Raw genomic sequence first — 26,822 nt, 5'->3', positions numbered from 1 at the left:
TATTAGTATGGAGTATTTGTAATTAAGGGAATCTTAATGGTTTTAATATAGGACCTAAGGTCATTTAATAATGACTAAAAGAAAATTTTAGAAGGTGGGAGAAGATTATAGTTGGAAAGAAATTAAAATAGCTTCTCTTTCCTTTTATGATTATTCTTTAAAATTCAAATTTGTGTAGTTGCTTTAATCTTTTTAGGTAAGTTTTGATATCTTTTAAAAAGTCTTGATTTATTTTAAATAGTTTCCCTTTTCTAGGAGCAAGAGTGGGGGAATCTTAAAAAAATTTAAATTAAAAATTAAGTGAGAGAAGCTTATAGAAGGACACATGGCAATCTTAATATTTTTAAATTTTTTTTTTCCTTTTAGTTTTGATTAAAAGAAACTCATCTAAAGAAGAAACATACAATCCATCTATTCTCCTCACAATTTTCTCTCATTTCTCATCTCCCTCACCATGATTTGTACCTCTCATTTCTCTATCTTTTTGTTCAACTTTTGATTGCTAGAAGATAATAAAGAAATTATACTGGTGGCATCAGGAGAAATGAAGCCTAATTAATGGAATTGATCTAGAAATTACGGTAGGTTATAAGTTTTGTTCAATATGATTTATTAATAATAGGAGACAAAAGAATAGCACTAATGTAAATGAATTAATATAATAAAAGTAAGAGAGTTGGTGATGTGATTGAGTAGATTATATTATGACACTTTTTATTATAATTATTTAAGACAAAAATAAATTAATAATGCGCAAATCGATAGGAAATATAAAAATAGATATGATTATTGTTTCAAAGTGATAATAGTGATATCTGATATAATTATTATCTTCTTAAACATCAATTGATCAACAATTGATGCCATGATAAGGGATTGACAATTGCATGAGTATGAGATGAATGTGTGTCGTAACTACATGTGATTATGAGAAACTAGTGTCATGGAGCAAGGTGGGCGTAGGTCCTCAGGTCTAAAACCTAGAGCCCTCTGGGAAAACCATGGAATAAGGTGGTTGAGGTTTAGGCAGATCAAGGATGCATATAATGGTTGGATAAGGTGATTGAAAATTGTTGTAAAATTTTATTGCATGTCGAAATTATATAGATTTTTTATCACTAAATGAGCAGATGTATATTTTATTTGATTGGTCTAAGCAGATGTATATTGATTGTATAAGAAAATTTACAAAGGGAAAGACCCTCAATTTACAAGTTTAAACTGAGGAAGAGCAAAAGTGTCACCAATGACACTTCCTAGAAATCGAAGGAAGAGATATTATTTCCGAATACATGTTTGAAGAGGAGTTAATAACAACATAATTAGCTAAAGAGTCCCTAACTGAGTTTTTATCCTCCGGTACATGTTGAACTCTCCAAACCACTGAAGCCAGCTTGTTTTGAAAATGATGCATCCAAGGTTCAAGAGACCATGGAAAGACATGGCCAGTCAAGCTCTTAACCATCAACAAAGAGTCTGATTCGATAATCATCTCATATTTTTCTATTATACCATGTTAGGGCTGCAACCTGGCAGGCTGACCCAAACTCAACCTGATTGATGGGCGAGCCTAGGCCAAGTTATGTATAAGAAGAGTTGAGATTGGATTAGAACATCTCAAACTGACCCCAATTCAGGCAACCCAAGTCAACTTGAATGCAATGCTATATACTAATGCACAAATATTTTATATAAATTATAGATTTTTTTATTATTTAGGTTACTTATTCCATGTTACTATTATGGCTTGTGGACAATTGGATATTATTGATGTGGGCTTTGATTTAGTATAACTTCTCAAAATATTATTTAATGATGGATTTGAAGTTTGTATGCAATTTTATTTACTAGTGATTTTGTTTTATATGTTATTTTTTATTTTTTAAATATAAAATTTATTTGTTGATCAAAATAAAATTAGGGTTATTCAATGAGCTCAACTTGATCAAATCGCCTAAAATTACCTAACTCGGGCTAACCCAAGCTAAACCTGATTTTGGAAGATGAAGCTCGGGTTGAGCTTGGGTTAATGAGCTTAAGCCCTATAGTTGGGTTGAGTTAAGCTCAGATTGAGGGTTTTGCTACTTGGGTTGAGGCTAGGTTTACCCTCCAACCCGCCCAAGTTGCAGCCCTATACCAAGTGTTCTTTCTATTTATTACTATTATTGAATCATCGGAAATTTTTTATTTTCCTATGGGTTTCGTGACTAATCCTTTTAATATTTCAGATTTAATAGAACGAGGGCGGCAATCATTGGAGATCCTAAATTGAAGGATGACTCGCATTCCTTATTTTATTGTTTTATGGGTGTATCAGGGATTAAGGAAGACATTATATAATCAGTTTTTTTTTTCTTAAACTTTTATCCGATAAGCATGAGTTCTATATTAAGGATTTAAATATTGACTATCATCAAAGAAATATGTGAAAAATATCAATTTGATAGTTATTTTAATTTGTTTCCACTCCCCAGGTTTTGGACCATGGGTCGGATCATGGATCATGGACTAGTTTATGGATTTCAGAATTCGAGACGTGACAACCAACTTATATCAGGCATGATCTATATGCCTCACACTTGATCCCAATCGTCATAGACCTTGTTGAATCGTTTTTAGTTATCATACTTGACTAACATATCTAATTTTCTAGTGCCTGCAGGCACTCTTAATGTCCCGACCTTCTAACAAATGCACACTAGTTGGTAATAGATTGGAACTGGCAGAAGGTGACAAAATGAAGACATGCAGTATTTATTTATTTATTTTAAGTAGGGCGATTTTGCGAACATGCATGTTGTGGGCAACAAGTGTGAGTCTTTTATAGTTTTCTTTCGAATTCCAGTTTTGTGCATGATATTGATCACTCTCACTCTAAATTTCAATATCTGGTGGTCGATAAAACCAAGTGAAAATGAAAAATAATTAATCTCTCAAGACATTTGTAAACAAACTATTCAATGTAAATTTTCCTTCACTCCCGAGAGTGTCGTACTCTAGTTAAGTCTCATGACCCTTTTTTTCTTTTTTTTGATTGATAAGCTGGGATTGATGGGACCCTCTTACATTCATAGGTTGTAGAGGTCACAAGTTCGATTCTTTCCATCTTTATGGGAGAGGTGGAGAGTTGAGTATATATTTTCCTTAACACTCGGGAGTGTCATACCCCAATTAAGTTCTGTGATCCTGTTATATTCATAATTCTCCTCTTTTCCAATAAATCGGTGTTTTGGAGTAGTTAGTTGGTTATCACAAACAAATGAAAAAGTTCATTTCTTAAGATATTTAAATAGATCCAAATAAAACTAGATTATGGATGGAAAAGTGGGTTGTTGAAAGGAAAGAAATTACCAAAAGGACATTTAAAAGGAAAGTCAATATATAAAGGGCAACATATATGGTCATCTTTCAGGCAAGTTTTCTTTTCTGCAACCATTTTGGGAGAAGGGAAAGAGATTGAAAAAGGCACAATTAAACATTATAACATAAAGATAAAATATATTCTATATATATAAATGCTATTGTAGAATGTGAAAAAACCCTATATTTGACAGCCCAAGACTATTGAATTTCATAAAATTTGACGGATCAAAATGTCAAATTTTTTTTTTCGATGGACCGAAATCGTTAAATTAATGGAGGATGGAGAAATTTGATGGCTCTAAGCCGTCAAATTGAGGAAAATCAAAATTTTCAATGACCATGAGCCATCGAATTCGATTTCTAAAATTTGTGGGCTTTGGCCCATCGAATTTTCTTGTCAAAATTTTCAGTTTTCAGATAGTTTGGGTATATATATATTATAAAAGGTGGTGTTTGGAGGCCTTGAAGAGAGCCAGACATTGTGCCAAACTTTTTTTGTGAGGATGATCTCTATGACGGGGATATCATCCTCGCCAAAAATCAGCCCATTCCGAAACTTTTAACCCCATTAAAAGTGGTTTACAAAAATCGGACGATTCTCGATTCTGCAACTTTTAACCTAGGGTTATAAGTTTTGAAATGAGCTGATTTTTTGAGAGGAGGATCTCTTGACCATAGAGATCATCCTCAAAACATATATATATATATATATATATATATATATATTCAGCCCATTGCGAAACTTCAAACCTCTATTTTGAAAAATGTTTGGCTCTCTTTAGGGCCTCTGATCGCTTCGCATACATCAAAGGACATCATTGAAAAGCAAAATATCAAAAAGCACTTGCATCCTAGACACTGTACTATTATAAAATGAAGCAGCCATCCCAATGGTTATAACAATTTAAGTTTTCACCCAATAGTATCCTTTTCTACTATAACAACAATTCAAAACTCAATGATATTAGTCCACATAAAATGTTTCCCAGGAAATACAAAAGTTTGAAAGCAATTCAAACACTTGAGCTCAATCAAATTCAACCAAAGTGACAGTGATGGTGCTTACTATAGTTTCTTTATTTTAAATTATTTTCGTTAGTATCCCTCTTCTACTTCATATTTCCCCACTCTCATTTATTGTTTTTAACAGTTCTAATCCATTTTATTTCCTACTGCTTAATTCATCAAAATAATAGTGCCTCAGCCGTTTTATTATTTGTTTCTTCACCAAAATACCAAGCGCCTGCAAGTTACAACAGACCGTCTTCATTTCGGACAACAACTCCACCATCTTTGTGACCAGGATTATGTTTAGAGGCACCATCTACATCCAATTTCAGCCACCCAGGAGGTGGTCTTTCCCAACAAACAATTAATCTCCTCCTCTGATGTAGCAACCTTGGAAGAATCCCTAATGCTGCCAATCCGTAGTGCTGAGATTTGAAAGAGACAACAGCTTGAACTCCTACACACCTTCTAGTACTTGAATCGAAGACTGCTTCATTCCTAGCAAGCCAGTCTTTGGGACATTCTGAAACAAGCTGAGTTACGGATTATTGCGCTAAAGAACCTCCATATCTTCATTTTGAGTACACAAGAAAAGAACAGGTGATCAATGGATTCCTCCCCCAGACCACAATAGCAGCATTTAGAAGCCAAGCATTGACAACCAAACCAACCCCGCATCCCCCCCCCCCCCCCCCCCACACACACACCTATGCCACGTCTTAAAGCCATTAGTTTTTAATATATCACTCTATAATTTCAATAAAATCCCATTAGAAGTTACAGCTATAAACTCTCTCATCTGACCATCACTATTCAACACAAATTGTAACTTCAAAATAAGTCTCCTCAACAATATCAATGTACTCATTTGACGTTTGGAATGTCGTTACCAAGTCTTAGGTTTGAATAATAATAACAATAATAATCCTTCCTTGATTTCTCCTGAGCAAGGTGCTTTTGTGAAGGGAAGGAATATTTATGATAACATTGTGCTAGCTCATGAAGTGTTATACGACTTTAACTTGAAAGCAAGAGGCAACAATTTGGCATTGAAAATTGACATGAAGAAAGCTTATGATAGGCTGGAGTGGCCTTTCTTGTTGGCAATCCTTTCTAAGATGGGGTTTTTAGGAGATTTTCTTAAACTAATCAATGGGTGCCTACGGAGTGTTTCTTATTCGGTGCTAGTCAATGGGTGCTCTTACGGATTTTTTGGAGGTAGTCGTGGCCTAAGACAAGGAAGTCCATTATCTCCTAGTCTTTTCATCCTTTCGGAGGAGGCTCTAAGTGTGGGGCTGAATAATCTTGCGCTAACTGGAAAATGGAGAGATTTGCAGTTTCAAAAAAAGTAGTAGCTCCAAACCATCTATTATTTGCGGATGATTTAATTATTTTCTCAAAAGCTACTATAAAATCTCTTAAGTCTATCAAAGATTTTTTAGAATCTTATGAACGAGCCTCGGGTCAGCAAGTTAGCTTAGAGAAGAGTAGTTTCTTTGTGCCAGATCATGTGGAAGAAAGGCGAATAGATCTTATTAAGACAATTCTTGGTTTTACTAAGGGATCTTTACCAACCAATTATTTGGGTGTTCCATTGTTTTATGGTAGAGTAAATGAGAGAAATGTGTAGAGGCTTGATTTCGAAGATATCCAGGAAGATGATGGGTTGGAAGTCTAATCTTCTATCCGAGGGAGAACGTTTAACTTTACTCTCACATGTACTTTCCTCCATTCCAATGTACCTTATTTCTATCCTTCCTATCCCAAAGTATATTTTAGATTCTTTGGAGTCGTGCTTCGCAAAATTCTTTTGGGGAAGCACTAAGGGAAGGAGGAAGAATCATCTTGTGGCTTGGAATAAAGTTTGCAAACCGAAGTTAGATGGTGGGCTGGGTGTTAAAACTCTTGCTGAGGTTCACAAAGCAGGCTTAATGAAAATGTGTTGGAGATTGACTAATGAGAAATGGCTGTGGATAAACTATCTCAAAAACAAGTATGTAAAGGATGGAAATTGGTGGACTCCTTAAAAAACAATAGGTTCGAAGATTGGAGATCTATTTGGAGTTTTCTTCAACCGAAAATTAGCCTTTCAAAAAGGTTGATCGGAGATGGTGCAACGACTTTTCTCTTTTTACACAGCTGGCGAGGATCCACTCCATTAATCGAAAACTATCCGGAAGCAAATAAAGAGATTATGGTGAAGGAGGCATGGAGTAGAGAGGGTTGGAATGTTTCTAAACTTAGAGAGATTATCCTGGACGACAATGCTATGGAGGATATAATTGCGTCGAATGTCCAACAAAGTAGTATTGATAGAACCATTTGGATGCCATCTTTATCTGGAGTGTTTTCATCTAGCTCAGCAAGGGAATTAGTGAGGGTAAGGGGTACTACTTCTCAAATATGTAAGGCAATTTGGAAGGCTCAGGTTCCCACTAAGATGAAGACTTTGGCGTGAAAAATTTATCACAAAGCGTGCCTGGTGGACCAAGTTCGAAAAAAATGGGGTACATCCATGGCATCAAGATGTCCGGGCTGTGAAAATGAGGAAGAATCCATTGATCACCTCTTCTTTCATTGTTCTTTTACAATTAAGGTGTGGAATTTTTTCAGTTGCCAACTTCTAGATGAGCAAAATAGATTTTGGTCGTTAGCTTCAATGCTGAAATGGGGTCTATCGAAAAAAACTCAATTTGGTATTGTTACTGCTATGATTCCATGGGTAGTATGCTGGAACATATGGTTAGAAAGAAATGGGTCCATTTTTGATACCAGGAAGCCCGCTGCCCAAGGAGTTATCAACAGATGTCTTAAATGGTTAATGGAACTCGAGAAGCATCAAGTGTTCAACCTTCCTTCCTCAGACGTGGCAATTTGTAAGTTGAAAGATATTGGAATAAATAGGAAACTGATTTCTCGTAGAAGTATTGTTAGAATCTGCTGGAAAAAGCCGCCTTCGGGCTGGTTTCAACTCAATACAGATGGTTCAGCTAGAAGTAATTCAGGCCTTTTAGGAGGAAGGGCTATTCTTCGTGATGAAAATGGTGATCTTGTGGAAGCGGGGCATTGGTTCTTCAGAGCAACGACAAACAATGTAGTAGAAATTCGAGCTTTGAATGCTGCATTGGAAAGTTTCGATTTAGCTGGAAAAAAATTAATTATAGAAATGGACTCAGCAATAATAGTTACGGGTCTAGTACTTTAGGTCGTTTCTTAGGAGACTGGACCATTGGGTGCACAAGGCAATAACAACGTTATCGAAACTGGAAGTACGAGTAAATCATGTCTGGAGAGAGGCGAATGCTGTAGTAGATGCCCTTGCTGCTGCAGCTCTCCATAACCAACATTCTTTGATAGTTAAAAGAGTAATGGACTTTCCTCTAAATGTAAAACATGCTTATTTTGGAGATAAGCTAGATCTCAATGGGGAAGATGGACAGGCCGACCTGACTACTACACTTTTTGTTAGGCTTAACTGATGGAACTAAGTGATTGAATCTCCATCTGAAGGCGGTTGTAACGCTCACTTGGAGTGGTCGTCATTTTTGCTCCCTCAAGTGGGCGCCACTTTCCATTTGTATACATCCCTTTTCCACCTTTTTTTCTCCTTTTGAGTTTCTAGCTATCTCTAACAGTACTAACCCTTTTTATCTCATAATACTCAATGAAGTATATTTTATTTTGGACAATTAATTAGGGTTAACCATAAATTACTTCTAGACTAAAACTAACCCCAAGTAAGCCCATGCCATTTTGAAAAATATAACAAGAAAATTGCTACAATCTTTCACTAGGTGGACTGCGCAACGAAGAAAGCTTCTTACTAGATAAATCAACTTAAAATTTCAACATTAGATTGAGCTGACAAATTAAAACCCGTGACAATTAAAATCATGCCAATCCTATTATCAATCACCAAATAGAAAAATCTGGGAAAGAACAAAAGATGCTCATCACTCTAAATCCTATGGGTTCAACACAAGAATACAAATACATACATCCACTAGGCTGGCATTCAACATACATTGAGAGAGTCATAATTAAGCTCTTTTAGAGCTTGATTCTCTATGTCTTTTCACTGCATTATCCTTCTGAACTTCACCTTACCAACTTGTCCCAAACAAGGGGAACTGACAAGAAATATTATATGGAACACAATCAGAAACATTACCAAAAGGAAACTCAATTAATGGTTAAAGTAATGTTTTGATTTCCTTGCCATGTCTTTAGAGAAGGGAACTAAGTTGCTGATTTTTTGCTTCAATTGCAGGGGGAATTGAAGTTTTCACACATTTGGTCAGGAATATTATAGCGTCATTTATTAGATATAATATAATGGGTGTGATGGGGTTACCGGATGTCCGAGTTACTTAATGTTTTACTGGAAAAAACAAAGAAACAAAGCAGGAGAAATGTCAAAGAAAGATATAATGCTCCAACATGTTTACAACATTTCAAGACAATTACTACTTTAATTTTAATTTATACAATTTCATCTTCCTCTCTCTCTCTTTAAATTTTCATCTTCTCATCATTGCCTTTCTGTTACAATAGCATCCTTGAGCAAGACGAGACTTGCGAGATGAGGGACCGAATTGAAAATCCTTGGAAGCCCACGAATTTTGAGATCCTTAAACCTTTCACTTCGAGGGTCATATAAGAACAACAGTACCCTATCAATACATTTCATTAGAATTTTTCCATCCTTTTGTATGCCCAAGATTTGTTTCATTCTCAACCTTGAGCTACGCACGACAGGCATTCGAATAATGAACTCTTTGGTCCAAGACTCTCCCATGCCATAATCCCTCATAACCCATACCTCAACACGTTCGCAAAAACTATTATCAACCACATAAAGATGCCCTCCAAATGACTCCAAATGAATACTAATTTGTTTCTTGCCAACAACAGATGGAGGAGGCTGAATTGACCGAAGTTTTTCATCTCTCAAATTGAAAGAGATTATAGATTTAACTTCTAATGAATTATGAAAATCCCACCAATGTAAATTTTCCTCAGCTAAAACACCCTGACATTGATGATGCTTACCGTTATTCAGCAGAATACCGATAGTTCTCCAAGAATCGGTACCAAGGGTATGTACCTCAACGTCCAATGGCTCTTTATTGGCAACAGATCTCATTCTTACCACCTTGTACTGTTTCTTGTCATGATCGAAACCAAAGCCAAAATAAGCACCATTAATCTTTCCGAAGGTACCATAGTCTGGTAGCTTAATGTATTCTCCCGTTAAAGGGTTACATACAAATATGCTTCGATATTTATAAAGTATTATCTGCTAGGCATAGAAATCCATTGCCATGAACCTATTAACTTGAATATGGGTAGCCAAGATTTAAATGGAAGATTAGTGAGTTTGATTACTGCATCATAGGTCTCCAAGTCTGGCATAGCATACAATTCGTTCTTACAGGTTCGAAAGATGAAACCAGGGTTTTGCTTTAGAGAACTTGAGTGAAGTGTATGTTTGCTAAATGAGGTTCTTTAATTAAATTGCGCCAGATTGGGCATACGCACCTGCTTCCAAGTAGAGACTTGATTGGTAGTCTTGATAGGATTTCTTGGATCACTGCAGGTGCGAGGTCCTCCATTGTCGTCCCTGGTTTGCTAATTAGGGTTAGGGTTTTATCCATCTTTGTGTTTGTTGTGGTGGGGATGAGGCTGTTGGTGGTGGAATTTGGGACAATTTCAAATATGTAACCAACCTTGATCGTTGAATTGATGGCACCCCACCTCGATAATTTCACCTTCCATATCCTGATTGTCCAATCATATTTCACCACTTTCATCGATAGAATAAGTAATAAATTTCAGGGGTTTACCTACCAAAAATGTAGATTGCTGGTTTTGTTATTCTACCCTTGCATATACAATATATTATTGTATCTTTTTTTCGCTAAATATATAACTTCAATATATGAGTGTTGCCTACACATCAAACACAGTTCTCAAGTCCCAAGTTTTCACCATGACAGAAAGTTACCTTTATTAACTCTCTACAAATTCCTTCTTTAATTAGAAAATTGTAATTTGGGATTTTCCCATTTTCATTATTTTATATTACTACTCACGGCGTCATCTCGATACAATTTGACGTCTAAGCATACTCGGCCTTTTTATGTTTAATATATTAATATAAATAATAATTAATTATTTAAATAATAAAAATATTATCTATTTCTCATTTTATTTTAATTAATATGGTTTAAGATTGCATCAAATGCTATCTGATCAATGCTGCCAATCTAAAGCTTGTATATGCCGAGGTTGGCAAACCAAAGGAGTTCAATGAAATGATGTATTGATTGGGTTCTAGTTAATTACTCTCATCATTTAAGTGATAATTCACAACGTGAAAAAATCCTATATTTGACGAACCAAGGCATCAAAATTTTCATTGTCAATTTTTTTTTCGATGGATCGAAACCGTTCAATTAATGGAGGATGAGATAAATTTGATGGCTCTAAACCATCAAATTGGGGATCATAAAAAATTTCAATGGCCATAGGCCATCAAAATTTGCTTTCTAAAATTTCTGGACTTTGGTCCATCGAATTTTCTTGTCAAAATTTTCAGTTTTCACATAGTGATTTATTGTTCCCGCTTCTTCACAACAATTAGGATGGGCAAAATCGTAATTCAATGGATTCAAAATTACTTTACTGCATGAATTAGGATTATAAATTATTGCATTTTCGTTCATTATACAAAATTTAATTACTTGAAAGGTATGTTCTAAATTTTCAAGTAGAAAATATTTATTTACTGAGATTTGAATTCTTCCTAAGGATTTCATTTCAATTGGATATTGGTTATTTATTTATTGTTAGAGTATTAGGTATGGTGCACCGTAATAACATGTACTATGATACAGTAAATCATTTTCAAAAATATTAGGATATGATTAGGATCCTTAACAAATCTTTAGGTTCAATGTATCACAGTGTATCCTAATTAATCTTATCCTATATATGTGAAATGTATTTCAGTGTATCACATTACACCTTATTAAGATGCACCATATCCAATACTCTTAACATTTACAATATATGATGATCCTTCTTCTACATCAATAGCTGAATGGTTAAAGCGCCCGACTCATAATCGGCAAATTTGTAGGTTCATCTCTCAAATTCAAAGAGATTATAGAGTTAACTTCTAATGTATTATCAAAATCCCACCAATGTAAATTTTCCTTAGCTAATACACCAGGATAGTTTAGATACATAGCGTTATTCGACAGAACACAGATAGTTCTCCATGAATCAGTGCCAAGGGTATGAATCTCAACCTCCAATGGTCCATTATTGGCAATAGATCTCATTCTTACCACCTTGTACTGTTTCTTGACATGATTGAAACCAAACCCGATTAAAGCACCATTAACCTTGCCAAAGGTACCATTCTCCGGTAGCTTAATGCACTCTCTTGATATAGGGTTACATATAAATATGCTTCAATAAGTATAAGAACTATCTGCTACGCATATAAATCCATTACAAGAACCCATTAAATTGAATATGGGTAGCCAAGATTTAAATGGTAGATTACTTAGTTTGATGACTGCACCACAGGTCTCAAAGTCTGGTATAACATACAATTCGTTTTTCCTGGTTTGAAAGATGAGACCAGGGTTTTGGTTTAGAGAAGCTTGAGTGAGGTGCATGTAAGTAAATTGAGGTTCTTTTGTTAAATTTCGCCATGGTTGGCATACGCGGCTGCTTCCTAGTAGAGACTTGATGGGTAATCTTGATAGGATTTCCTGGATCACTTCAGGTGAGAAGTCTTCCATCGTCCTCACTGGAGCCAAGATTTAAATGGTAGATTACTTAGTTTGATGACTGCCACCACAGGTCTCAAAGTCTGGTATAACAACAATTCGTTTTTCCTGGTTTGAAAGATGAGACCAGGGTTTTGGTTTAGAGAAGCTTGAGTGAGGTGCATGTAAGTAAATTGAGGTTCTTTTGTTAAATTTCGCCATGGTTGGCATACGCGGCTGCTTCCTAGTAGAGACTTGATGGGTAATCTTGATAGGATTTCCTGGATCACTTCAGGTGAGAAGTCTTCCATCGTCCTCACTGGATTGGTAATTAGGGTTAGGGCTTTTTCCATTTTGGTGTTTGTTGTGGTGGGGAGCAGGATGTTGGTGGTGGAAATAAGAACAAACGAATCACTGAATGGGTGGCACTCAACCTCGATAATTTCACCTAGCATATTTTGATTGTCCAATCATATTTCACCATTTCTATCAGTAAACGTGTATGTAAGAAAAATAGAATAAGTAATAAATTGGAAGGTTTTTAAATTTAATAAAAAGAAAATTTATGAAAATGACATATTTGTAGTTAAGGGTATCTCAATGGTTTTAATATCAGAACTAAAGGTCATTTAATAATGACTAGAAGAAAATTTTGGAAGGTGGGAGAATGTTATAGTTGAAAAGATTAAATTCTCCTCTCTTTCCTTTTATGTTTCTTTTTCAAAATTCAAATTTATCTAGTTGCTTTAATTTTTTAGGTAAGTTTGAATTTCTTTTAAAATATCTTGATTTATTTTAAATAGTTCCCTTTTCTTTGAGCAAGAGTGGGGGAACCTTAAAAAGAAAATTGAAAATTAAAAATTAAGAGAAGCTTAGAGGACATATGGAAATCTTAGATTTTTTGTTCATTTTTTTTTAATTAATGGAAGCTTATCTAATAAAGGAGAAACATCCAATCTATTTATTCTATTCACAATTTTCTCTCATTTCTCATCTCCCTCATCGTACCTCTCATTTCGCAATATTTTTATTCAACTTTTGATTGCCAGAAGATAATTAAGAATTGATATTGGTGGCATTGGAAGAAATGAGACCTAAAAGGAATCAATGTAAAAATTTTGGTAGGTTATAATTTTTTTCTCATATGACTTGTTAATAATAGGATACGAAAGGGTAGCATCAATGTAAATGAATTAATATAATAAAAGTAAGAGAGTTGGTAATGTGATTGAGTACATTATGACACTTTTTATTATGATTATTTAGTATAAGACACAAATAATTAAATAATGCACAAATTGATAGGAAATATAAAAATGTATAATATTATTGTTACAAATAATAGTGATATATGATATAATTATTATTTTATTAAACATCAAATGATCGACAATTGATACCATGATAAGGGATTGACTATTACATGAGTATGAGATGAACGTGTGGCATTACTACTTATGATTATGAGAAACTGATGTTGTGGAGCAAGGTGGGCATTGGTCCTTGGGTGTAAAACCTAAAGCCCTCTAGGAAAACCATGGAATGGGGTGGTTGAGGTTTAGCCAGATCAAGGACACATATAATGGTTCAATAAGGTGATTGAAAATTGTTGTAAAATCAGCCTATTCTAAAACTTCTAACCCCTATTTTCAAAAATGTTTGGCACAATGTTTGGCTCTCTTTAGGGCCTCCGAACGCTTCCCATATATAGTTAAAGGGTGGCATTCGGAGGCTCTAAAGAGAGCCAATCATTGTGCGAAACTTTTTTTTTCAATGTATAGGTTAGAAATTTCGGAATGGGCTAGATTTTTGTGAGGACAATCTCTATGACGAGAAGATCATCCTCTCCAAAAATCAGTCCATTCCAAAACTTCTAACCCCATTAAAAGTGGTTTACAAAAATCGACAATTCATGATTTTTCAACTTGTAACCTAGGGTTAAAAGTTTCGGAATGAGCTGATTTTTTGTGAGGATAATCTCTTCACCAAAGAGATTATCCTCCAAGAAAAAAAAAAAAATCAGCCCATCTCAAAACTTCAAACCCCTATTTTGAAAAATGCTTGGCTCTCTTTAGGGCCTTTGATTGCTTCCCATACATAAAAGGACATAATTGAAAAACACTTCCTACACACCGAAAAATGCTTGGCTCTCTTTAGGGCCTTTGATTGCTTCCCATACATAAAAGGACATAATTGAAAAACACTTCCTACACACCGTACTATTATAAAATGAAGCAGCCATCCCAATGATTATAGCAATATAAGTTTTCACCCACTAGTATCCTTTTCTATTATAACAACAATTCAAGACTCAATGATACTAGTCCACATAAAATTATTTTCGTTAGTATCCCTTTTCTACTTCATATTTTCCCCCTCTCATTTATTGTTTTTAACAGTTCTAATCCATTTTATTTGCTACTGCTTAATTCATAAAAATAATAGGGCCTCAGCCGTTATATTATTTGTTTCTTCACCAAAATACCAAGCGCCTGCAAGTTACAACAGACCGTCTTCATTTCGGACAACAACTCCACCATCTTTGTGACCAGGATTATGTTTAGAGGCACCATCTACATCCAATTTCAGCCACCCAGGAGGTGGTCTTTCCCAACAAACAATTAATCTCCTCCTCTGATGTAGCAACCTTGGAAGAATCCCTAATGCTGCCAATCCGTAGTGCTGAGATTTGAAAGAGACAACAGCTTGAACTCCTACACACCTTCAAGTTCTTGAATCCAGTACAACAAATGACCTGCGAAGTTGAAGGTGGTTTTGAAACAAAGACTGCTTCATTCGTAGCAAGCCTGTCTTTGGGACATTCTGAAACAAGCTGAGTTACGGATTATTGCGCTAAAGAACCTCCGTATCTTCATTGTGAGTACACAAGAAAAGAACAGGTGATCAATGGATTCCTCCCCCAGACCACAATAGCAGCATTTAGAAGCCAAGCATTGACAACCAAACACAACCCCCTCCCCCCCCCCCCCCAACACACACACACACACACACATATGCCACGTCTTAAAGCCATTAGTTTTTAATATATTACACTATAATTTCAATAAAATCCCATTACAAGTTACAGCTATAAACTCTCTCATCTCACCATCACTATTCAACACAAATTGTAACTTCAAAATAAGTCTCCTCAATAATATCAATGCACTCATTTGACGTTTGGAATGTCGTTCCCAGGTCTTAGGTTTGAATAATAATCACAATAATAATAAACTTATCCAAAACCCCTTTTTTCCTATTACCAAATTTGGCTATCTAAAGACTCTTTCATAAGCTTTTTCTTCACCAAACTCCCTATATCACATCATTTTGAAAAAGAAATTTTCAAGATAAAAAATGAAAATCACTATCAAGGTGTCAGATCTAAAATAAATAAATAAAAATATCCTAGGTCTAATAACATACACTACGTGAAAACTGAAAAATTCTACAGAAAAAATTGACGGGCCAAGGCCCAAAAAATTTTAGAAACTGAATTTTGACGGTGTAGAACCGTCGAAATTCTTGATGCTCCCAAATTTGACTGCTTAGAACTGTCGAATTTCTCTCATCCTTCATTAATTTGACAGATTCGACCCATAGAAAAAAAAATTTGACAATGAAAAATTCGACTCCATTTCGACCTCTTGGTCTGTCAAATTTGGGCTTTTTTCACGTTGTGATACACTTTCTTTTAGGCCTAACCGATAGAACTAAGTGATTGAATCTCCATCTGAAGGTGGTGGCTACGCTCGCTTGGAGTAGTCACCATTATCGCTCCATTGAACGGGCACCACTCTCCATTAGTATATACCCCTTTTCCACCTCATGTTTTCCCTTTTTAGTTACTATCTCTAACAGTTCTCACCCTTTTTATCTCATAATACTCAATGGGGAAGATGGACAGGCCGACCTGACTAACTACACTTTTTGTTAGGCTTAACTGATGGAACTAAGTGATTGAATCTCCATCTGAAGGCGGTTGTAACGCTCACTTGGAGTGGTCGTCATTTTCACTCCCTCAAGTGGGCGCCACTTTCCATTAGTATACATCCCTTTTCCACCTTTTTTTTCCTTTTGAGTTTCTAGCTATCTCTAACAGTACTAACCCTTTTTATCTCATAATACTCAATGAAGTATATTTTATTTTGGACAATTAATTAGGGTTAACCATAAATTACTTCTAGACTAAAACTAACCCCAAGTAAGCCCATGCCATTTTGAAAAATATAACAAGAAAATTGCTACAATCTTTCACTAGGTGGACTGCGCAACGAAGAAAGCTTCTTACTAGATAAATCAACCTAAATTTTCAACATTAGATTGAGCTGACAAATTAAAACCCGTGACAATTAAAATCATGCCAATCCTAACATCAATCACCAAATAGAAAAATCTGTGAAAGAACAAAAGATGCTCATCACTCTAAATCCTATGGGTTCAACACAAGAATGCAAATACATACATCCACTGGGCTGGCATTCAACATACATTGAGAGAGTCATAATTAAGCTCTTTTAGAGCTTGATTCTCTTGCTCCAACATGTTTACAACATTTGAAGACAATAACTACTTTAATTTTAACTTATACAATTTCATCTTCCTCTCTTTCTCTTTAAATTTTCATCTTCTGTTACAATAGCATCCTTGAGCAAGACAAGACTTGCGATATGAGGGACCGAATTGAAAATCCTTGGAAGCCCACGAATTTTGAGATCCTTAAACCTTTCACTTTGAGGGTCATATAAGAACAACAGTACCCTATCAATACATTTCATTAGAATTTTTCCATCCTTTTGTATACCCAAGATTTGTTTCATTCTCAACCTTGAACTACGCACGACAGGCATTTGAATAACGAACTCTTTGGTCCAAGACTCTCCCATGCCATAATCCCCCATAACCCATACCTCAACATGTTCGCAAAAACTATTATCAACCACATAAAGATGTCCTCGAAATGACTCCAAATGAATACTAATTTGTTTCTTGCCAACAACAGATGGAGGAGGCTGAATCGACCGAAGTTTTCATCTCTCAAATTGAAAGAGATTATAGACTTAACTTCTAATGAATTATGAAAATCCCACCAATGTAAATTTTCCTCAGCTAAAACACCCGGACATTGAAGATGCTTACCGTATTCGGCAGAATACCGATAGTTCTCCAAGAATTGGTACCAAGGGTATGAACCTCAACCTCCAATGGCTCTTTATTGGCAACAGATCGTCCAAGACTCTCCCATGCCATAATCCCCATAACCCATACCTCAACATGTTCGCAAAAACTATTATCAACCACATAAAGATGTCCTCGAAATGACTCCAAATGAATACTAATTTGTTTCTTGCCAACAACAGATGGAGGAGGCTGAATCGACCGAAGTTTTTCATCTCTCAAATTGAAAGAGATTATAGACTTAACTTCTAATGAATTATGAAAATCCCACCAATGTAAATTTTCCTCAGCTAAAACACCCGGACATTGAAGATGCTTACCGTTATTCGGCAGAATACCGATAGTTCTCCAAGAATTGGTACCAAGGGTATGAACCTCAACCTCCAATGGCTCTTTATTGGCAACAGATCTCATTCTTACCACCTTGTACTGTTTCTTGTCATGATCGAAACCAAAGCCAAAATAAGCACCATTAATCTTTCCGAAGGTACCATAGTCTGGTAGCTTAATGTATTCTCCCGTTAAAGGGTTACATACAAATATGCTTCGATATTTATAAGTATTATCTGCTAGGCATAGAAATCCATTGCATGAACCTATTAACTTGAATATGGGTAGCCAAGATTTAAATGGAAGATTAGTGAGTTTGATTACTGCATCATAGGTCTCCAAGTCTGGCATAGCATACAATTCGTTCTTACAGGTTCGAAAGATGAAACCAGGGTTTTGCTTTAGAGAAACTTGAGTGAAGTGTATGTTTGCTAAATGAGGTTCTTTAATTAAATTGCGCCAGATTGGGCATACGCACCTGCTTCCAAGTAGAGACTTGATTGGTAGTCTTGATAGGATTTCTTGGATCACTGCAGGAGCGAGGTCCTCCATTGTCGTCCCTGGTTTGCTAATTAGGGTTAGGGTTTTATCCATCTTTGTGTTTGTTGTGGTGGGGATGAGGCTGTCGGTGGTGGAATTTGGGACAATTTCAAATATATAACCAACCTTGATCGTTGAATTGATGGCACCCCACCTCGATAATTTCACCTTCCATATCCTGATTGTCCAATCATATTTCACCACTTTCATCGATAGAATAAGTAATAAATTTCAGGAGTTTACCTACCAAAAATATAGATTGCAGGTTTTGTTATGCTACCCTTGCATATACAATATATTAGTGTATTGTATTTTTTTGGCTAAATATATAACTCCAACAAATTCCTTCTTTAATTAGAAAATTGTAATTTGGGATTTTCACCTTTTCATTATCTTGTATTACTACTCAGGGTATTTATCTTATATTACTACTCAGGGCGTCATCTCGATACAATTTGAGGCCTAAGCATAAATCGTTAAACGAGGCCTTTTTATATTTAATATATTAATATAAATAACAATTAATTATTTAAATAATAAAAATATTATCTATTTCTCATTTCATTTTAATTAATATGGTTTAAGATTGTATCAAATGCTATCTATCAATGGTGCTAATCTAAAGCTTGTATATATAGAGGTCAGCAAACCAAAGGAGTTCAATGAGATGATGTATGGATTGGGTTCTAGTTAATTACTCTCATCATTTAAGTGATAATTCACAACGTGAAAAAAACCTATATTTGACAAACAAAGGCATCAAAATTTTCATTGTCAATTTTTTCTTTTTTGACGGATCAAAACCGTTAAATTAATGGAGGATGAGATAAATTTAATGGCTCTAAACCTCAAATTGGGGATAAAAAAAATTTCAATGGCCATAGGCCATCAAAATTTACTTTCTAAAATTTGTCGACTTTGGCCCATCGAATTTTCTTATCAAAATTTTTAGTTTTCACATATTGATTTATTGTTCCCGCTTCTTCACAACAATCAGGATGGGCAAAATCCTAATTCAAAATGAAAGGATTCAAAATTACTTTACTGCATGAATTAGGATTATAAATTATTGCCTTTTTGTTCATTATACAAAATTTAATTACTTGAAAGGTATGTTCTAAATTTTCAAGTAGAAAATATTTATTTACTGAGATCTGAATTCTTCTTAAGGATTTCATTTCAATTGGATATTGGTTATTTATTTATTGTTAGAGTATTAGGTATGGTGCATCATAATAACGTGCACTATAATACAGTAAATCATGTTTCACAAATATTAGGATATTATTAGGATCCTTAACAAATCTTTAGGTGCAATGTATCACAGTGTATCCTAATCAATCTTATCCTATCTATGTGAAATGTGTTTCAGTATATCACATTACACCTTATTAAGATGCACCATATCCAGTACTCTTAACATTTACAATATATGACGATCCTTCTTCTACATCAATGGCTAAATGGTTAAAGCGCCCGGCCCACAATTGGCAAATTTGTAGGTTCAATTCCCATTAGATGCTCACTAATGTGAATGTTCAATAAGTCTCTGGAGTCAAAAATTGTTGGAAAAGACTTTTTATTATGATTATTTAGTATAAGACACAAATAATTAAATAATGCACAAATTGATAGGAAATATAAAAATGGATACGATTACTGTTACAAATAATAGTGATAATGATATAATTATTATTTTATTAAACATCAAATGATGGACAATTGATACAATGATAAGGGATTGACTATTGCATGAGTATGAGATGAACGTGTGGCATTAATACTAATGATTTTGAGAAACTGATGTTGTGGAGCAAGGTGGGCATTGGTCCTTGGGTGTAAAACCTAAAGCCCTCTAGGAAAACCACGGAATGGGGTGGTTGAGGTTAAGCCAGATCAAGGACACATATAATGGTTCGATATGGTGATTGAAAATTGTTGTAAAATTTATTGTTGTAAAATCAGCCTATTCTAAAACTTCTAACCCCTATTTTCAAAAATGTTTGGCACAATGTTTGGCTCTCTTTATGGCCTCCGAACACTTCCCATATATATATATATATATATATATATATAAAGGGTGGCATTCGGAGGCCCTAAAGAGTGTCAATCATTGTGCCAAACTTTTTTTTCAATGTATGGGTTATAAATTTCAGAATGTGCTAGATTTTTGTGAGGACGATCTTTATGAAAAGAAGATCATCCTCTCCAAAAATCAGCCCATTCCGAAACTTCTAACCCCATTAAAAATGGTTCACAAAAATCAACGATTGAAGATTTTTCAACTTGTAACCTAGGGTTAAAAGTTTCGGAATGAGCTGATTTTTTGTGAGGATAATCTCTTCACCATAGAGATCATCCTCCCAAAAGAAAAATCAGCCCATCTCAAAACTTCGAATCCCTATTTTGAAAAATGTTTGGCTCTCTACAAGGCCTTTGATTGCTCCCCATACATAAAAGGACATCATTGAAAAACACTTCCTAGACACCGTACTATTATAAAATGAAGCAGCCATCCCAATGGTTATAGCAATTTAAGTTTTCACCCAATAGTATCCTTTTCTACTATAACAACAATTCAAAACTCAATGATATTAGTCCATATAAAATGTTTCCCAGGAAATACAAAAGTATGTAAGCAATTCAACCACTTGAGCTCAATCAAATTCACCCAAAGTGACAGTGATGGTGCTTACTATAGTTTCTTTATTTTAAATTATTTTCGTTAGTATCCCTTTTCTACTTCATATTTCCCCCCTCTCATCTATTGTTTTTAACAGTTCTAATCCATTTTATTTCCTACTGCTTAATTCATCAAAATAATAGGGCCTCAGCCGTTTTATTATTTGTTTCTTCACCAAAATACCAAGCGCCTGCAAGTAAGAACAGACAGTCTTCATTTCGGACAACAACTCCACCAACTGCGTGACTGGGATTATGTTAAAGGCACCATCTACATTCAATTTCAGCCACCCAGGAGTTGGTCTTTCCCAACAAACAATTAATCTCCTCCTCTGATGTAGCAACCTTGAAAGAATCCCTAATGCCACCAATCCGTAGTGCTGAGATGTGAAAGAGACAACAGCTTGAACTCCTACACACCTTCAAGTTCTTGAATCCAGTACAACAAATGACCTGCGAAGTTGAAGGTGGTTTTGAATCAAAGACTGCTTCATTCCTAGCAATCCTGTCTTTGGGACATTCTGAAACAATATGAGTTACGGATTATTGCGCTAAAGAACCTCCATATCTTCATTGTGAGTACACAAGAAAAGAACAGGTGATCAATGTACTCATTTGACGTTTGGAATGTAGTTCCCAGGTCTTAGGTTTGAATAATAATAACAATAATAATAAACTTATCCAAAACCCTTTTTTCCTATTACCAAATTGGCTATCTAAAGACTCTTCCATAAGCTTTTTCTTCACCAAACTCCCTATATCACATCATTTTGAAAAAAAAAATTAAAAAAAAAAAAATGAAAAATCACTATCAAGGTGTCAGATCTATAAATAAATAAATAAATCCTAGGTCTAACTACATACACTTTCTTTTAGGCCTTACCAATAGAACTAAGTGATAGAATCTCCATCTGAAGGTGGTGGTTACGCCCGCTTGGAGTAGTCCGTTATCGCTCCATCGAACGGTCACCACTTTCTATTAGTATATATCCCTTTCCCACCCCATGTTTCCCTTGTAGTTACTATCTCTAACAGTTCTCACCCTTTTTATCTCATAATACTCAATGGGGAAGATGGACAGGTCGACCTGACTAACTACACTTTTTGTTAGGCTTAACTGATGGAACTAAGTGATTGAATCTCCATCTGAAGGTGGTGGTAATGCTCACTTGGAGAGGTCGTCATTATCGCTCCCTCAAATGGGCGCCACTTTCCATTAGTATACATCCCTTTTCCACCTTTTTTTTCCGTTTGAGTTTCTAGCTATCTCTAACAGTACTAACCTTTATCTCACAATACGCAATGAAGAATATTTTATATTGGACAATTAATTAGGGTTAACTATTAATAACTTTTGGACTAAAACTAACCCCAAGTAAGCCCAAGACATTTAGAAAATATAACAAGAAAATTGCTACAATCTTTCACTAGGTGGACTGCGCAACGAAGAATGCTTCTTACTAGATAAATCAACCTAAATCTTCAACATTAGATCGAGCTGACTAATTAAAACCCGTGACAATTAATCACCAAATAGAAATATCTGTGAAAGAACAAAAGATGCTCATCACTCTAAATCCTATGGGTTCAACACCAGAATACAAATATATGCATCCACTGGGCTGGCATTCAACATACATTGAGAGAGTCATAATTAAGCTCTTTTAGAGCTTGATACTCTATGTCTTTTCACTGCATTATCCTTCTGAACTTCACCTTACCAACTTGTCCCAAACAAGTGGAACTGACAAGAAATATTATATGGAACACGATCAGAAACATTACCAAAAGGAAACTCAATGAATGGTTAAAGTAATGTTTTGATTTCCTTGCCATGTCTTTAGAGAAGGGAACTAAGTTGCAGATGTTTTGCTTCAATTGCAGGGGGAATTGAAGTTTTCACACATTTGGTCAGGAATATTATACCTTCATTTATTAGATATAATATAATGGGTATAATGGGGTTACCGGATGTCCGAGTTACTTAACGTAAGGGTTTCACCCCTTGCATACTTTTTGTTACCTCTTTTTTTCTGTGTTGACAAAAAAATTCATTAATGTTTAACTGGCAAAAACAAAGAAACAAAGCAGGAGAAATGTCAAAGAAAGATATAATGCTCCAACATGTTTACAACATTTGAAGACAATAACTACTTAATTTTAACTTATTCAATTTTTCTTCCTCTCTTTCTCTTTCCATTTTCATCTTCTCATCATTGCCTTTCTGTTACAATAGCATCCTTGAGCAAGACAAGACTTGCGATATGAGGGACCGAATTGAAAATCCTTGGAAGCCCACGAATTTTGAGATCCTTAAACCTTTCACTTTGAGGGTCATATAAGAACAACAGTAACCTATCATTACATTTCATTAGAATTTTTCCATCCTTTTGTATGCCCAAGATTTGTTTCATTCTCAACCTTGAACTACGCACAACAGGCATTTGAATAACGAACTCTTTGGTCCAAGACTCTCCCATGCCATAATCCCTCATAACCCATACCTCAACACATTCACAAAAACTATTATCAACCACATAAAGATGTCCTCCAAATGACTCCAAATGAATACTAATTTGTTTCTTGCCAACGACAGATGGAGGAGGCTGAATCGACCGAAGTTTTTCATCTCTCAAATTGAAAGAGATTATAGACTTAACTTCTAATGAATTATGAAAATCCCACCAATGTAAATTTTCCTCAGCTAAAACACCCGGACATTGAAGATGCTTACCGTTATTCGGCAGAATACCGATAGTTCTCCAAGAATTGGTACCAAGGGTATGAACCTCAACCTCCAATGGCTCTTTATTGGCAACAGATCTCATTCTTACCACCTTGTACTGTTTCTTGTCATGATCGAAACCAAAGCCAAAATAAGCGCCATTAACCTTGCCGAGGGTACCATAGTCTGGTAACTTAATGTATTCTCCCGTTAAAGGGTTACATACAAATATGCTTCGATATTTATGAGTATTATCTGCTAGGCATAGAAATCCATTACATGAACCTATTAACTTGAATATGGGTAGCCAACATTTAAATGGCAGATTAGTGAGTTTGATTACTGCATCATAGGTCTCCAAGTCTGGCATAGCATACAATTTGTTCTTACAGGTTCGAAAGATGAAACCAGGGTTTTGGTTTAGAGAAGCTTGAGTGAGGTGTATGTTAGCTAAATGAGGTTCTTTAATTAAATTGCGCCAGATTGGGCATACGCACCTGCTTCCAAGTAGAGACTTGATCGGTAGTCTTGATAGGATTTCTTGGATCACTCCAGGTGCGAGGTCCTCCATTGTCGTCCCTGGTTTGCTAATTAGGGTTAGGGTTTTATCCATCTTCGTGTTTGTTGTGGTGGGGATGAGGCTGTTGGTGGTGGAATTTAGGACAATTTCAAATATATAACCAACCTTGATCGTTGAATGGATGACACCCCACCTCGATAATTTCACCTTCCATATCGTGATTGCCCTATCATATTTCACCACTTTCATCGATAGAATAAGTAATAAATTTCAGGGGTTTACCTACCAAAAATATAGATTGCAGGTTTTGTTATGCTACCCTTGCATATACAATATATTAGTGTGTTGTCTTCTTTTCCCTAAATATATAACTCCAACAAATTCCTTCTTTAATTAGAAAATTGTAATTTGGGATTTTCCCCTTTTCATTATCTTATATTACTACTCAGGGCGTCATCTCAATACAATTTGAGGCCTAAGCATAAATCGTTAAACAAGGCCTTTTTATATTTATTATATTAATATAAATAACAATTAATTATTTAAATAATAAAAATATTCTCTATTTCTCTTTTTATTTTAATTAATATGGTTTAAGATTGTATCAAATGCTATCTGATCAATGGTGCCAATCTAAAGCTTGTATATACAGAGGTCGGCAAATCAAAGGAGTTCAATGAGATGATGTATTGATTGGGTTCTAGTTAATTACTTTCATCATTTAAGTTATAATTCATAATGTGAAAAAAGCCTATATTTGACGGCCAAAGGCCGTGGAATTTCATTAAATTTGACAGATCAAGGCATCAAAATTTTCATTGTTATTATTTTTTTTTTTTTTACGGATCGAAACCAGTAAATTAATGGAGGATGGGAGAAATTTGATGGCTCTAAACTGTCAAATTGGGGATCATAAAAAATTTTAGTGGCCATAGGCCATCAAAATTCACTTTCTTAAATTTGTGGACTTTGGGCCCATCGAATATTCTTGTCAAAATTTTCAGTTTTCACATAGTGATTTATTGTTCCTGCTTCTTCACAACAATCGGGATGAGCAAAATCCTAATTCAAAATGAAAGGATTCAAAATTACTTTACTACATGAATTAGGATTATAAATTATTGTGTTTTCATTCATTAAACAATATTTAATTACTTGAAAGGTATGTTCTAAATTTTCAAGTAGAAAATATTTATTTACTGAGATCTGAATTCTACCTAAGGAATTCATTTCAATTGGATATTGGTTATTTATTGTTAGAGTATTAGGTATGGTGCATCGTAATAACGTGTACTATGAAACAGTAAATCATGTTTCACAAATATTAGGATATGATTAGGATCCTTAACAAATCTTTAGGTTCAATGTATCATAGTGTGTCCTAATTAATCTTATCCTATCTATGTGAAATGTATTTCAGTGTATCACATTACACCTTATTAAGATGCACCATATCCAATACTCTTAACATTGACAATATATGATGATACTTCTTATACAACAATGGCAAAATGGTTAAAGTGCCTGACTCATAATCGGCAAATTCGCAGGTTTAATTGCCATTAGATACTCACCAATGGGAATTTTCAATAAGTCTATGGAATCAAAAAATGTAGGAAAAAATTTCTCAGTCTAACAAAACAAATCCTAGTAGTTTCCACTTTAATTTCCATTAGTATCCCTTTTCAACCTAATTTTTCTATTTAATTTTCAACCTCTAATAATTCTAATCCTTTTTAATTTCTTAATATTCTATGTAAGATATTCATGTTGGACAATTAGGGATGCTGTCCATCCATGACTTCTGGATTAAAACTAATGCCAAGTGAGCCCTAGTGACATTCAAATATATAACAAGATAATTGCGGCAATCATTCTCTCTATAGAATGCTCACTAGATAATTCATCCCTGAATGATCGACATGATCATATATACTTGATCAAACCAAACCTGTGACAATTAAATCAGGCAAACCCTAAAATCTGCCACCAAACAGCAAAATCTGCAAGTGAACAGAAAATGCTCATCATTCTAACTTAATCCAATTGTTTCAACAATAAAATTCAAATACATGGGTCCACTGGACAACATAATGCCAGCATTAATTCAACGTACAATGAGAGAATAATTGATCCAGACTTTGATACATGTCTCTCCAATTCAGTTTTCCATCTGAACTTCACCTCGCCAATTTATGTACAAACCCATTTCTTAGTATGTACATTCTATATATGCAACGTCTTAAAGCTCTAATTAGTTTTTTTATATATCCCTCCTTAATTTATGTACAAACCCATTGCAAGTTATTATTGCTATAAACTCTCACATCACACCAACTATTTCAACTCAAATTATAACTTCAAAGTAGATCTCCTCAATAATATCAATGTACTCATTTGACGTGCAGAGTTTTGTTCCCCCGTCCAAGATTTAAATAATAATAATAATAAACTTATCCAAAACTCCAAATTGGCTGAAAAAGACTCTTCTGTAATCCTTTTCTTCACCAAACTCCCTCTATCACATGCATGTCTTCATTTTGGAAAAGAAATTTTAAAAAGAAAACTTAAAATGACAATCAATCCAAGGTGACATTTTTACATAAAAAAATTGAGAATTTTTTTTCTAGGTCTAATACGAAACCTAGTAGTTTCCACTTTCCATTAGTATCCCTTTTCTACCTCATTTTAT

At 34.8% G+C, this 26,822-nt stretch overlaps 3 protein-coding genes across 3 annotated transcripts; all 3 read right to left on the bottom strand.

Annotated features, from left to right (window-relative positions):
* Positions 1-7,970: 7,970 nt before the first annotated feature.
* Positions 7,971-10,184, bottom strand: LOC147383116 (F-box protein At3g07870-like). The gene is made up of 2 exons (XM_086427275.1): positions 9,913-10,184; positions 7,971-9,647 (listed from the first exon to the last, which is right to left on the bottom strand). The coding sequence occupies exons 1-2, from the start codon at positions 10,182-10,184 to the stop codon at positions 8,903-8,905; spliced, it is 1,017 nt and encodes a 338-aa protein (XP_086283401.1). The 3' UTR covers positions 7,971-8,902.
* A 4,470-nt stretch (positions 10,185-14,654) lies between these two features.
* Positions 14,655-18,215, bottom strand: LOC147383115 (F-box protein At3g07870-like). Its single transcript, XM_086427274.1, has 3 exons — positions 17,295-18,215; positions 16,793-17,167; positions 14,655-14,837 (listed from the first exon to the last, which is right to left on the bottom strand). The coding sequence occupies exons 1-3, from the start codon at positions 18,213-18,215 to the stop codon at positions 14,655-14,657; spliced, it is 1,479 nt and encodes a 492-aa protein (XP_086283400.1).
* A 4,586-nt stretch (positions 18,216-22,801) lies between these two features.
* Positions 22,802-24,370, bottom strand: LOC147383114 (F-box protein At3g07870-like). The gene has a single exon (XM_086428622.1). It carries the CDS (start codon positions 24,221-24,223, stop codon positions 23,099-23,101), a length of 1,125 nt encoding a protein of 374 aa, XP_086284748.1. The 5' UTR covers positions 24,224-24,370; the 3' UTR covers positions 22,802-23,098.
* Between the last annotated feature and the right edge of the window lie 2,452 nt (positions 24,371-26,822).

The sequence above is a fragment of the Akebia trifoliata genome, chromosome 16 (assembly GCF_017979445.1).
Source record: "Akebia trifoliata isolate Shusen 1 chromosome 16, ASM1797944v1, whole genome shotgun sequence".
NCBI lineage: Eukaryota > Viridiplantae > Streptophyta > Magnoliopsida > Ranunculales > Lardizabalaceae > Akebia > Akebia trifoliata.
This window is presented reverse-complemented; position numbering and strand designations above follow the sequence as displayed.

Bases quoted from the DNA above. Each gene is read 5' to 3' on its own strand.
- LOC147383116 (XM_086427275.1), bottom strand. From the start codon at position 10,184: ATGAAAGTGGTGAAATATGATTGGACAATCAGGATATGGAAGGTGAAA. The intron at 9,648-9,912 runs GTGCGTATGCCC...TAAATATCGAAG, and splicing joins AAGTCTCTACTTGGAAGCAG to CATATTTGTATGTAACCCTT.
- LOC147383115 (XM_086427274.1), bottom strand. From the start codon at position 18,215: ATGGAGGACCTCGCTCCTGCAGTGATCCAAGAAATCCTATCAAGACTA. The intron at 17,168-17,294 runs GTAAGCATCTTC...CGGTCGATTCAG, and splicing joins TCGGTATTCTGCCGAATACG to CCTCCTCCATCTGTTGTTGG. The intron at 14,838-16,792 runs GTAACAGAAGAT...TTCAAATCTCAG, and splicing joins TCTTGCTCAAGGATGCTATT to CACTACGGATTGGCAGCATT.
- LOC147383114 (XM_086428622.1), bottom strand. From the start codon at position 24,223: ATGGATAAAACCCTAACCCTAATTAGCAAACCAGGGACGACAATGGAG.